This window comes from Oncorhynchus nerka, linkage group LG21, assembly GCF_034236695.1.
Source record: "Oncorhynchus nerka isolate Pitt River linkage group LG21, Oner_Uvic_2.0, whole genome shotgun sequence".
NCBI classification, from domain to species: Eukaryota; Metazoa; Chordata; class Actinopteri; order Salmoniformes; family Salmonidae; genus Oncorhynchus; species Oncorhynchus nerka.
This window is the reverse complement of record NC_088416.1, coordinates 20898827-20912056: the sequence shown is the minus strand read 5'-3', so window position 1 is coordinate 20912056 and position 13230 is coordinate 20898827. Positions and strand designations below refer to the sequence as shown.

Sequence of the window (13230 nt, the reverse complement as noted above, 5' to 3'; positions counted from 1 at the left end):
CACTGCAGTACTTAATGCAGCTGGTGGCCACACCAGATACTGTTACTTTTGACCCCTTCTTTGCTCAGGGACTCATTCCATTTCTGTTAGTCACATGTCTGTGGAACTTGTTCAGTTTGTCTCAGTTGTTGAATCTTATGTTCATACAAATATTTACAGGTTAAGTTTGCTGAAACTGAACAGTTGAGAGGACGTTTCTTTTGCTGAGTTTATGATAACTGATGATCAACTGGGCCCCAACCCGGTCAGCGATGCAAACATGCTTACATAGCTGGTCCCTAGACTAATTTACCAATCTAAAAATGCTTTGCTGAGATGGGCTGAATTGGGTCACATCTGATGCACACTTCCATTATGAAATTGCACCTTGTGTATTCTATTAATTCTAACTCAACAGCAAGTTGAGACCCAGACTTAAATGCTAAGAAATTCCACATCCCTGTACTAGTACATTTAGCTTATATTGCATTCAATGTGATAAGGTAACTAGTACTTTTAGTTTCCCCATCTTTAAGTCCAAACACTGAAAATAAACACTGACAAGTTTAGTTATCCCAACCATTTATTCAGACAGACCGTCTAAACCAAAGTGAGCTCTGATGTAAAACTTCTGAAAAAAAGGGGAACATAAAAAGGCAGGATTTGTAGTCGTAGATTTTGTTTGGAATGGCGGTGCCACGGCCTCATGAGCTTCGATTCCCTGGGAGAAAGTTGACGGGGCAGGGATGGGAACAGGGTGTGACTAAATTACATAGCGAACAGGATGAGGAACGCCACCATGAGACAGAAGAGCCCCATGGCCTCGGACAAAGCAAAGCCCAGGATGGCATAGGAGAAGAGCTGCTGCTTCAGGGAGGGGTTCCTGTCAACAAGAGAACGAGGACTGGAAGTTTAGCTTTGGCTGGACGACAGCACCAGTAGCAAATTGTTAGTTAATTATATGAACAGGCTCACACACTTCCATCAATACTCTTGCAGTAAAACGTTAGCATTTCTCTTACCACCTACATAATCACAACTATTCTTTCACATCAAGTTTTGCTTCTGAATCTGCTCACTCCCACAAAGGGTTGAATTCCTTTTCGTTCATCAGTTACCTGGCATAGCCGATGATCAAGCTGCCGAACACAGTTCCAATTCCAGCCCCTGATCCAGCCACTCCCACTGTGGCGGCTCCAGCGCCGATGAACTTGGCAGCAGTGTCGATGTCTCTGGAGACAGCGCTGGTCTGGAACCCCCGGGTTAGAAGAGAGGCTTCACCAACAGGCAATAGGGTCTGGGGAAGATGCAAGGGCAGAGCAGTCAAAATCAGAACATAGAGAAGCTTGAGAATGACATGGAACCGAGAACACCTGACAGGTGTAGATCGTATAAACACCCATCCCCCAAGTTTAAAAATCTAAGCGCACAGAAATTTAGGAGCACTATGAAAAATCTCAGGTAATAAAGTTAAAAACCCTTCATTTCTCTTCGCACACGGGTGCTCCCAAATTTAAATTCCACGTTGCACAGAAAAATATTGAAATCGGATAAAGTGGTCACACTGGAGAGTCCTGAAGGGACCCGTGGAAATGGTCACAAGGACACATAAGCACGGGCCACGTTAGTATTTCACCAGACAAGGATTCAAAATGGCCTGCCTGGTGTTCAGGATAAATACAACTGAAAAGAAAATAAGGGTTACTGAGGTGTTGAAAAACAAACCTTATGAACAAGTGGCCTTATCACAAAAAGGGGCAATTGGCCAAGGTTTACACAAACCTAAGCACAGAATTGTGAGCAATGTTAGTCACATGGTTTCATTTTGGTTTGAAGAGAGGCTCACCTGCTGCTCACTTCTGGCTTCAGGTCTGTTGAAGACTGAGACCGAGACTGGCCGGGCGAGGACTCTGGACCCCCCACGCAGCTGCAAGAGACAACTACACATCAGACTCCTAGACAGAGCTTGTTACAATCTTCTAAGTCTACTTAAGTCATTACTATCAGACTGCCAAATGTAGATTACCCTGAGGTGAGTTCTGGAGCACACCAAGATTATGACCCTACAGAGTTGCATCTAATAGTCTTAATGTCTAGGAAGATAGCGGCATCAAGACTGTTAGAATGGCAATATCATGATTAGGGTTGCAAAGGGTCAAAAACTTTCTGGTAAATTTCCATGGGAAGTTAAGCCTGGGAATTTTGCTTAAATTCATCAAAAAAGTTGAGTTAACAGCGAACCTTTTGTGAGATACACAGGTAATTCTAGGTTGTGTGGCAAATTCTGGTTAAACTCTCCAATTCAATGGAATTGCAACTCTGTATGCACAGTGCATTTTTCCCAATCACATGTACAGCTGATTCTCAAGATCTTGCCCACTAATGAGATGCTATTGAGCCCACGCAACTACTGTCTGAGCCAAGGACTACATGCTTACAATACTGGGTGGGGTGAATATATTTTATACAACAATTTTTTGTTAACTGGTAAATAGTAGCCTACAGCAAAGTGTTTAAATAATTTCTGCTAGTTAGTTTTAGCTTGCTTGAGCCTGCTAACTGAGTTGTTAATTCACCCATTTCCATACAAGTTTAATTTTAAAACGACTTACAAAGAGTTAGTTAAGCAGTTAAAAATAAAAAGTTTAATTTAACTCTTTTCTAATCTTTACAGGAAAATGCCACTGGCACTGTGTGATGTATGGAGACATTTCACTACAGTTAATGTAGAAGGAAAAGCTGTGTACATTTGCAAATACTGTGCCAAATCATGTGAAGAAAACAAATGCAGAATCTGGCCAAGTGCATAAAGTTCCCTCAGCGATCACAACCGCTGACAAGTCCCTCTACTTCTATGCGAGGTGAAAATTATGAATAAACACCTTATCGATCGCAACAGCTCATGGTCCTCCTGGAATCAGAAGTTTTGTTTGACTCAATGGAGGAACGTAGTCAGAAATGCTGATGAAGGTCTTGCTCGAGCTGTGCACGCAACTGGTTCACCTCTGACGCTCACAGGCAATGTGTATTGGAAGAGATTTCTGGGCATTCGTCGCCCAGCATACACCCCTCCAACCAGACATGCTTTATCTACTCATTTGCTGGGTGCAGAGTTCAAGTGAAGGTCAAGCAAATCAGAAAGCAGACTATAGCAATTATCTCTGATGGGTGGTCAAATGTTCGTGACCAAGGAATAATTAAGTACAGCATCTCCACCCCTCAACCAGTATTCTACAAGAGCACAGACACCGGTGTCTTCAGTGCAGATGCGCTGAAGGCAGTCAATGACCTTGGACCATAGAAGGTATTTGCACTGGTGACAGGCAATGCTGCAAACTTGAAGGCTACTTGGACTAAAGTAGAGTCCTACCCTCACATCACACCCATTGGCTGTGCTGCTCATGCATTAAATCTGTTCCTCGAGGACATCATTGCACTGAAAATCATGGATATACTCTACAAGAGAGCTAAGGAAATGTTGGGTATGCGAAAGTCATCAAGTTATAGCAATCTATGTCACCAAGCAAAGTGAGAAGAATAAGAGCACCACATTGAAGCTGCCCAGCAACACCCGTTGGGGTGGTATTATCATGTTAGACAGTCTCCTGGAGGGGAAGGAGTCTCTCCAAGAAATGACCATGAGTCTGCCGATAGACAGCCCCCATCAAGAGGATCCTACTGGATGATGCATTTTGGGAGAGAGTGGTAAGCAGCCTGTAGCAGTAGCCATTGCACAGATTGAGGGAGACAATGCCATCCTGTCTGATGTTGACTCTGCTTGCAGATATAAGAAAATAAATCTATACTGCCCTGCCCACTTCACTGTTACTCCAAGCAGAGGAAACTGACGTGTGAAGACCACTGCCTGAAGCCCATACACACCACAGCGTACATGTTGGACCCCCAAGTATGCTGGCAAGAGCATCCTGTCTGGTGCAAAGATCAAAAAGGCATGTTGTGTCATCACTACAGTGTCTCGCCACCTTGGCCTGGATGAGGGCAAGGTTCTTGGCAGTCTGGCGACGTACACTTCCAAGCAAGGGCTTTGGGATGGATACATTATGGCAGTCGTGCCAACATCTCAGCCACCTGGTGGAAGGGACTTTGTGGATTTGACGCTCTTTCCCGTTACCTCCATGGGTCTTCCAAATGGACAATGACCCCAAGCATACTTCCAAAGATGTGGCAAATGGCTTAAGGACAAAAAAGTCAAGGTATTGGAGTGGCCATCAAAGCCCTGACATCAATCCTATAGAAAACATGGGCAGAACTGAAAAAGCATGTGCGAGCAAGGAGGCCTACAAACCTGACTCAGTTACACCAGCTCTGTTAGGAGGAATGGGCCAAAATTCACCTAACTTATTGTGGGAAGCTTGTGGAAGACTACCCAAACATTTGTCCCAAGTTAAACAATTTGAAGGCAATGCTACCAAAAACTAATTGAGTGCATGCAAACTTCCAACTCACTGGGAATTAAATAAATAAGTTGACTATTATGACATTTCATATTCTTAAAATAAAGTGGTGATCCTTACTGACATATGACAGGGAATTTTTACAAGGACTCAATGTCAAGTATTGTGAAAAACAGTTTAAATGTATTTGGCTAAGGTGTATGTAAACTTAAACTGTATGTTGATAACATTTGGGAGATGCGATGGATCATTGGAGACTATTCAATATTCCCTTTTGTTCAGTGAAATCATCCTGTGACGAGTCACCTCAATTAAAGTTGCATTCATAAAAAAACAATTTAGTTATATTGGAATGATTTAATCAAGGTACGAGGTTTGTTTGTCTCCATATGTTATGGTAAATATACCCAATGTAAAAAAACATCGCATTGAAATGGTATCAATATAAATCGCATACATTGCCATTAATTCCCACCTCTGACTATCCCAAAATGTGCAACCCTTATGATCAATCCAAATCTTGTCCTTAGTAAAGACTAAGTACTATAGGGTTTGATTAGCCTACAAGTTGAGGCTAATCACCTACATAGTGAGAGGCTAATCTACAAGACCCTGCTAGGTAAAGTCCCCCTTATCTCAGCTCGCTGGTCACCATAGCATCTCCCACCTGTAGCACACGCTCCAGCAGGTATATCTCTAGTCACCCCCAAAACCAATTCTTTCTTTGGCCGCCTCTCCTTCCAGTTCTCTGCTGCCAATGACTGGAACGAACTACAAAAATCTCTTAAATTGGAAACACTTATCTCCCTCACTAGCTTTAAGCACCAACTGTCAGAGCATCTTACAGATTACTGCACCTGTACATAGCCCACCTATAATTTAGCCCAAACAACTACCTCTTTCCCAACTGTATTTAATTTATTTATTTATTTTGCTCCTTTGCACCCCATTATTTTTATTTCTACTTTGCACATTCTTCCATTGCAATACTACCATTCCAGTGTTTTACTTGCTATATTGTATTTACTTTGCCACCATGGCCTTTTTTGCCTTTACATCCCTTCTCACCTAATTTGCTCACATTGTATATAGACTTGTTTTTTTTCATTTTTTTTTTTACGGTTTTATTGACTGTATGTTTGTTTTACTCCATGTGTAACTCTGTGTCGTTGTATGTGTCGAACTGCTTTGCTTTATCTTGGCCAGGTCGCAATTGTAAATGAGAACTTGTTCTCAACTTGCTTACCTGGTTAAATAAAGGTGAAATAAAAAATAAAAAAATAAATAATCACCTACATAGTTACAGCCCAACACCGTGCAGGAAGTTTGGCATTTGCCAGAGAACCCCAAGATTGGCAAATTCGCCACTGGCGCCCTGTGCTCTTCACAGATGAAAGCAGGTTCACACTGAGCACATGTGACAGTCTGGAGACGCTGTGGAGAACGTTCTGCTGCCTGCAACATCCTCCAGCATGACCGGTTTGGCGGTGGGTCAGTCATGGTGTGGGGTGGCATTTCTTTGCGGGGCCGCACAGCCCTCCATGTGCTCGCCAGAGGTAGCCTGACTGCCATTAGATACCGAGATGAGATCCTCAGACCACTTGTGAGACCATATGCTGGTGCGGTTGACCCTGGGTTCCTCCTAATGCAAGACAATGCTAGACCTCATGTGGCTGGAGTGTGTCAGCAGTTCCTGCAAGAGGAAGGCATTGATGCTATGGACTGGCCCGCCCGTTCCCTAGACCTAAATCCAATTGAGCACATCATGTCTCGCTCCATCCACCAACGCCACGTTGCACCACAGACTGTCCAGGAGTTGGCGGATGCTTTAGTCGAGGTCTGGGAGGAGATCCCTCAGGAGACCATCCACCACCTCATCAGGAGCATGTCCAGGCGTTGTAGGGAGGTCATACAGGCACTCGGAGGCCACACACTACTGAGCCTCATTTTGACTTGTTTTAAGGACATTAGATCAAAGTTGGATCAGCCTGTAGTGTGGTTTTCCACTTTAATTCAAATCCAGAACAAGCAGTATCGGAGCACCAAGTCTAGGTCCAAAAGGCTCCTTAATAGCTTCTACCCCCAAGCCATAAGATGCTTGAAAAGATAATAAAATGGCTACCCAGACTATTTGCATCGTCTCCCCGCCTCCCTTTTTACACTGCTGCTACTCTGTTGATTATCTATGCATAGTCACTTTAACCCTACCTACATGTACCTATTACCTCAACTAACCTGTAGCCCCACACATTGAGTCTGTACCGGTACACCCTGTATATAGCCTCGCTACGGTTACTTTACTGCTGCTCTTTAATGATGTTTTACTTAACATTTATTCTTCTTAAAACTGCATAGTTAATTAAGAACTTGTAAGTAAGCATTTCACTGACCTGCTGTCTTTGACACATGTGACAAATAAAAAGTGATATTCCTTACCAATGACTCTTATTTGCTGTGCATCTTTTAGCTAAACAAGAGTGTGTACATGCTAGACCTAGACTGATAAGGCACAACTGGCAGAGCATCAAACAGGTGACATTGTAGTTTCAAAGAATACATACCACAGCAGGTGAGGTGACAAACTTAGCACAGGCGTACATGGCTGGTGCCTGTGAAGAGAGATGAGAAATTACATTTATGAACGGCTAATTTACGTTTTTTTTTTTTTTTTTTACAATGGAAGGCATGCACAATTCGTAGCTACAGCCCACCACCTAACCCAGCTCTACGCTGCTAAAGGTAGAGTAAAGGTGACCTGAGCTGTAAGTGTAACCAGTCAATCATTTGACCATGTGCATCAGGGAAGAGGATTTGCAAAAAGCAGACTAAAGTCCTGTAGTAAAATCTGACTGTATAAACTCGAGGTTACAATCTTCACACCCAGGCCACAAGACCTTTAGAAATTCCATGAAAAATAGCAAGCCGTGTTTGAATGCGGCAAGACGCCAATGATTGCGTTAAAGAAAAAAAATCTTTCAAAACACTAAATTGGGTGCTGAACTATGATCAAATTCGACATCCAGAGATGTCTAAAGCTAATTAATCCAATTGCGTTGGTAGCGAGGTAGTGTATTAGTGCCTGCGCGCATAAGGCCCAGACAGGCAAGCTAGCCTTCTAGCTATGAATGACTACAAATCTAACTAGCTAAATTCAGTGTAAAAGATAACATACTTTTAGTGCAGTACACCCCGTCGCCATTCCGCCCCTGGGCCGGCAACGTTAACATTAGCACAAAATACAAATGAAGGATTCACCATGGGGAAACCTAAACTATCCCAAATCAAATGTCCATGCGCGAATGGGGCTTATTAAACCCATGTCACATGCAGTGAGGGTAGCAGCGATTTGCAAAAAGGACGAAAGCATGAAACGCTAGTTGACTGACCTGGGTAACGTTAGCCAGAGCTAGCTACGTTTAATATACTTCAGGCGGACACTGCTAACGTTACCAGATAGGTGGGAGCAGTTGGCTAGCCAGCTCCAGACGTGAAGGTCAAAAATGACCCAGACACCAATACAGGATTTAAAGACAAGGACGCGGCATTTGGTACAGGACACAAACTATAGCATTTGATAGAACTTGTTAAACGTCCTTCTCAATCCTCAGGGGAATGAATCCATAATGACCGAAAACATGCACTGGTTCACTAGGCCCAGATATGGACGAGCAAGTCAGACATTTTACAGAAGCTTCACCTCATCTTAGAATCGGTTGTACTCCAATGCATGGTTTCGCAAGTTAACATTTGCATGTTTATTTCGCAACAGTATACGCGGCTGCCCATGTAGACACTTCTCTGGTAAGAATTCAACAGCACGAATAGTCACTGTAAAATGTCATTCTTGGGAAGAAATCATTGAATGGCCGTCAACTTCACCTACAATGCATGGATAACGTTAGCTAGCTAGCATGCTAACAATTTCTATTCGTCCTAGCAATGCAGACAGGACATTTCAAAATATTCACAACGCGATTATAAGCTTTGCGAAATGACAAAAATATGTCACACCTAAACTACTAACTCACCTTAATGTTACAGTACACACGGGGTCCTCGATTACTAGCTCTCGCTCACAGCAGCAGTCAATGTGCACTCTGACAACTGTCACCTTGTTATTTATAAGCTTAGTGCATACGTCCTAAACGTCCATTGGACAAAAGGAAACCTCCTTCGACTGTGTGATTTCCTTTTTATCTTGTCACTACTTTTAACCTAGCCTATAATGGAGCGTTCAATGAACTACAATAATTGCAATTGGTTGACAGTATTTTTGGGCGGCTGGGGGACTCGAACGCTCGAATCCTAATTCCCTTTCCCCATTGGACCATATTTCCGTTAACCTTTCAAACTACATCCAGTGTCCTCGATTTCTATAGGACAGTGTATAGGACGTCCCGCCTACTTCCAAAATCTTAGGAGTAAAGGAAATTCTGTCTGCTTTAAATGACGTGCTGCTTGTAAAGGCTTCATACAATCATCTATAACCATATGTTATACTTTATAAAGGGTTCATAAGTGTGACATTAATGTGTGACATAACCACCAATGTCAAATGTGACATAACCCACTATGTCAAATATGACATAAACATGTGCTTTATAAAGGGTGGCATAAGCAACGCTTAATAATGGCCTTATAAATCATTAAATTTGAGGCGTCACAAAGCATGCATCTTGGTAGAGCATTGCAATGCCAGGATATTGGGTTAAATTCTTGGGACCACCCAACCATATAAAAATGTATTCATGTATGACTGAAAGTCGCTTTGGATAAAAGTGTCTGCTAAATTTGATATATTATATTATATTTCCCAAAAACATTTCTAGGATGGCCAAACCTTTTTCCCTCTTGGGTGTATAGTCAATATGGGACCTGACCTCAATTTCCCCAAAAACGTTGTGCTGCAGGATGACACACTTTAAAATGCAGTCATGCAAAGCCAAAACCGTTGGTATGGCTCTTTTAAAATCCATAAAATATTTTTACCTACTTCTGTTTTTTCCCAAAAACAATTTTGGTTTTGTTTTTCCAGGTTTCACAATTTTTTTTCTGATTTTCCACAGTTAACACTTTTTAATAGAAAAACAACAAAATTGGATTTTCTGTGTTCACAACAATTCTTAAACCACATCAGGGGATGACATTTGAGGTCTGGGAAAAATCTAAGAAATTCGATTTTTTAATGTTGTGGCCCTTTATTTCAGTGAGCATGCCATGTTGTTTGGTCAGTGGTTTTCTTTAGTGTAGTAAGCGCACATGTAAAGTGAACACTCCATATTATTCAGAGTCCCATGAAATTACACCATATACAGTGCCTTCGGAAAGTATTCGGACACCTTGACATTTTCCACATTTTGTTACTTTACAGCCTTATTCTAAAATGTATTAAATAAAAACAATTCCTCACCAATCTACACACAATATCCCATAATGACAAAGCAAAAACAAGGTTTTAGACATTTTAGAACATTTCTATACAAAATAAAATAACAAATTATCTTATTTACATAACCATTCAGACCCTTTGCTACGAGACTGGAAATTGAGCTCAGGTCCATCCTGTTTCCATTGATCATCCTTGAGATGTTTCTACAACTTGATTGGAGTCCACCTGTGGTAAATTAAATTGATTGGACATGATTTAGAAAGGCACACACCTGCCTATAAAGGTCCCACAGTTGACAGTGCATGTCAGAGCAAAAACCAAGCCATGAGGTCGAAGGAATTGTCCATAGCGCTCCGAGACAAGAGTCGGTCAAGGCACAGTTCTGGGGAAGGGTACCAAAAAATGTCTGCAGCATTGAAGATCCCCAAGAACACAGTGGAATCCATCATTCTTAAATGGAAGAAGTTTAGAACCACCAAGACTCTTCCTAGAGCTGGTCGCCCGGCCAAACTGAGCAATCGGGGGAGAAGGGCCTTGGTCAGGGAGGTGACCAAGAACCCAATGGTCACTCTGACAGAGCTCCAGAGTTCCTCTGTGGCGACGGTTGTCCTTCTGGAAGGTTCTCCCATCTCTGCAGCACTCCACCTATCAGGCCTTTATGGTAGAATGGCCAGACGGAAGCCACTCCTCAGTAAAAGGCAAAGACTCTCAGACCATGAGAAACAAGATACTCCGGTCTGATGAAACCAATATTGAACTCTTTGGCCTGAATGCCAAGCTTCACATCTGGAGGAAACCTGGCACCATCCCTACGGTGAAGCATGGTGATGGCAGCATCATGCTGTGGGGATGTTTTTCAGCGGCACGGACTTGGAGACTAGAATCGAGGCAAAGTTGAACAGAGCAAATTACATTGATCCTTCATGAAAACCTGCTCCAGAGCGCTCAGGACCTCAGACTGGGGCGAAGGTTCACCTTCCAACAGGACAACAACCCTAAGCATACAGCCAAGACAATGTAGGGGTGGCTGCAAAAACATTCTTTAAACCTATTTTCACTTTGTCATTATGGGGTACTGTGTGTAGATTGATGAGGATTTAATACATTTTACAATAAGGCTGTAATGTAACAAAATGTGGAAAAGGGGAAGGGGTCTGAATACTTCCAGAATGCACTGTATAAGCCTGGGATATATGGGATATCGATTCAAAGTTCGCCTTTGTGGGAGTGACCATAGAATTCTATAGGATTGACCTTACTGAGGAAAGTATTTCTCATCACTATTTAACAGTCAAAAAGTCATAATTATTGCTAGACCCTGCCTATTTCCACAATTTAACTAATTAACATTTGACTTGAAACCTAACCCTAACTAATGAAGAACAAGTTTGATGCGTTGGCCCACCATAACTTTTGCACCTTTGGGCAGAAGTGTCTGGGAATGAGATTGGGTGTAATGTGACCAACATGACATCACTTTAGAGCATATGCCATCCTTCAGCAGAACATGTCACCCTTTATAAAGCATATTCTTCATAATGGGTTGTGTCGCATTTGACATTGGTGATTATGTCACACAATTATGCCACATTTATGAACCCTTTATAAAACATGACATACGGTTATAGATGCTTTGTAACCCATTTATGTAGTGCTTATGAAGGCTTTTTGAAGCCTTTATAAAATGAAAGTCGTTTAAAGCGGGATCTAAATTTCAACAGCAAATTCCGCTGCATACAAATACATAGGCCTTATATATCAAAGAATACATTATTATTTAGTTCATTTCAGCAGACCAAATACCGATGGTATATAGCCAACAGAATAGCCTACCTCTTAGCAATATCAGGTGTGCCTCACCTTGTCATGGGATGATAAGTGGGTCTCTGGATCCCCTGGAACAGGTGATCCAGGGGTATGTGCAATGTGGTCGGGGGTACGCCAAATAAAAATGTGATTAACTTTTTTTCAATAATTTTTTTTCTTCACATTTTCATACAGTACATTTATATTTTCATACCAGCTCTACTGGTAGTACTGCTACTACCAGCAGTACTACACCTGCACCTGTCGATGACACATTGTTCTGCTTCCACGAGTGCATCCAATGCTACCATCAGTAACTCTACATTTGTTGTTAGCCCAGCTAGCATGGACACTGACAGATGTGAATATGATGCAGCCGAAGAGCTACTGCCCCCTTACCCTTACCCGGGAAAGCACCGAACAGACCGGGACGTTGGACCATTGAAGAGGCGCAAATATGATAAGAACTACATTGATTTGGGTTTCACTTATATTGGGAGTAGTGTCTTTCCTCAGCCACAGTGTGTTATATGTGCAGAAGTACTATCTCACTACTCAATGAAACCTTCACTCTTGCGCAGAAACAAAACATGGCAATTTGAAAAATAAGCCATGGAGTTTTCTGAGCAAGAATTAAGACGACTTTTGAGTAGTAAGACATGTATAAAAGTAACAGATACCATTAATAAGAAGGGGCTAGAAGTGTCTTATATGGTGAGCTACCGAGTGGCTAGGACAGGCAAGCCCCATACTATTGTGGAGGACTTCATTCTTCCTGCTGCCGTGGATATGACTGGGACAATGCTGGGGGAAAAGGCACCCAAAAACTATACAGACAATGCCTTCATCAAACACTGTTTCACGACGCATCAGTGACATAGCAGGAGATGTTTTGAAACAATGACTGTTTCGCATACTAGCGAGTGAATTCTATGCGTTACAGCTGGATGAGTCAACGGACATGGCAGGCCTGGCACAGCTCCTGGTATATGTTCACTACGTTTATGGGGGGGGGGGGTCAATTAGGGAAGACATCCTCTTCTGCAAACCACTGGAAACCAGGACAACAGGAGAGGATATTTTTAAAGTACTGGACAGCTTTGTGACATCAAATGGACTTTGGTGGTCAAATCAAATTTATTTATATAGCCCTTCGTACATCAGCTGATATCTCAATGTGCTGTACAGAAACCCAGCCTAAAACCCCAAACAGCAAGCAATGCAGGTGTAGAAGCACGGTGGCTAGGAAAAACTCCCTAGAAAGGCCAAAACCTAGGAAGAAACCTAGAGAGGAACCAGGCTATGTGGGGTGGACAGTCCTCTTCTGGCTGTGCCGGGTGGAGATTATAACAGAACATGGCCAAGATGTTCAAATGTTCATAAATGACCAGCATGGTCGAATAATAATAAGGCAGAACAGTTGAACTGGAGCAGCAGCATGGCCAGGTGGACTGGGGACAGCAAGGAGTCATCATGTCAGGTAGTCCTGGGGCATGGTCCTAGGGCTCAGCGCCTCCGAGAGAGAGAAAGAAAGAGAGAAGGAGAGAATTAGAGAACGCACACTTAGATTCACACAGGACACCGAATAGGACAGGAGAAGTACTCCAGATATAACAAACTGACCTCAGCCCCCCGACACAA

At 42.5% G+C, this 13230-nt stretch overlaps 1 protein-coding gene across 1 annotated transcript; it reads right to left on the bottom strand.

The window, feature by feature from the left end:
* Positions 1-544: 544 nt before the first annotated feature.
* Positions 545-8544, bottom strand: LOC115104066 (ATP synthase F(0) complex subunit C3, mitochondrial-like). The gene is made up of 5 exons (XM_029625239.2): positions 8423-8544; positions 6956-7003; positions 1826-1906; positions 1098-1276; positions 545-862 (listed from the first exon to the last, which is right to left on the bottom strand). Exons 2-5 carry the CDS (start codon positions 6992-6994, stop codon positions 748-750), a joined length of 414 nt encoding a protein of 137 aa, XP_029481099.1. The 5' UTR covers positions 6995-7003; positions 8423-8544; the 3' UTR covers positions 545-747.
* Positions 8545-13230: the final 4686 nt, after the last annotated feature.

What these genes read in the sequence shown, in the direction of transcription:
- LOC115104066 (XM_029625239.2), bottom strand. Translation starts at nt 6,994, where the DNA reads ATGTACGCCTGTGCTAAGTTTGTCACCTCACCTGCTGTG. An exon ending in TTGTCACCTCACCTGCTGTG is followed by an intron (nt 1,907 to 6,955) that starts GTATGTATTCTT and finishes TGTCTCTTGCAG; the next exon opens with CTGCGTGGGGGGTCCAGAGT. An exon ending in TTGATCATCGGCTATGCCAG is followed by an intron (nt 863 to 1,097) that starts GTAACTGATGAA and finishes TCTTGTTGACAG; the next exon opens with GAACCCCTCCCTGAAGCAGC.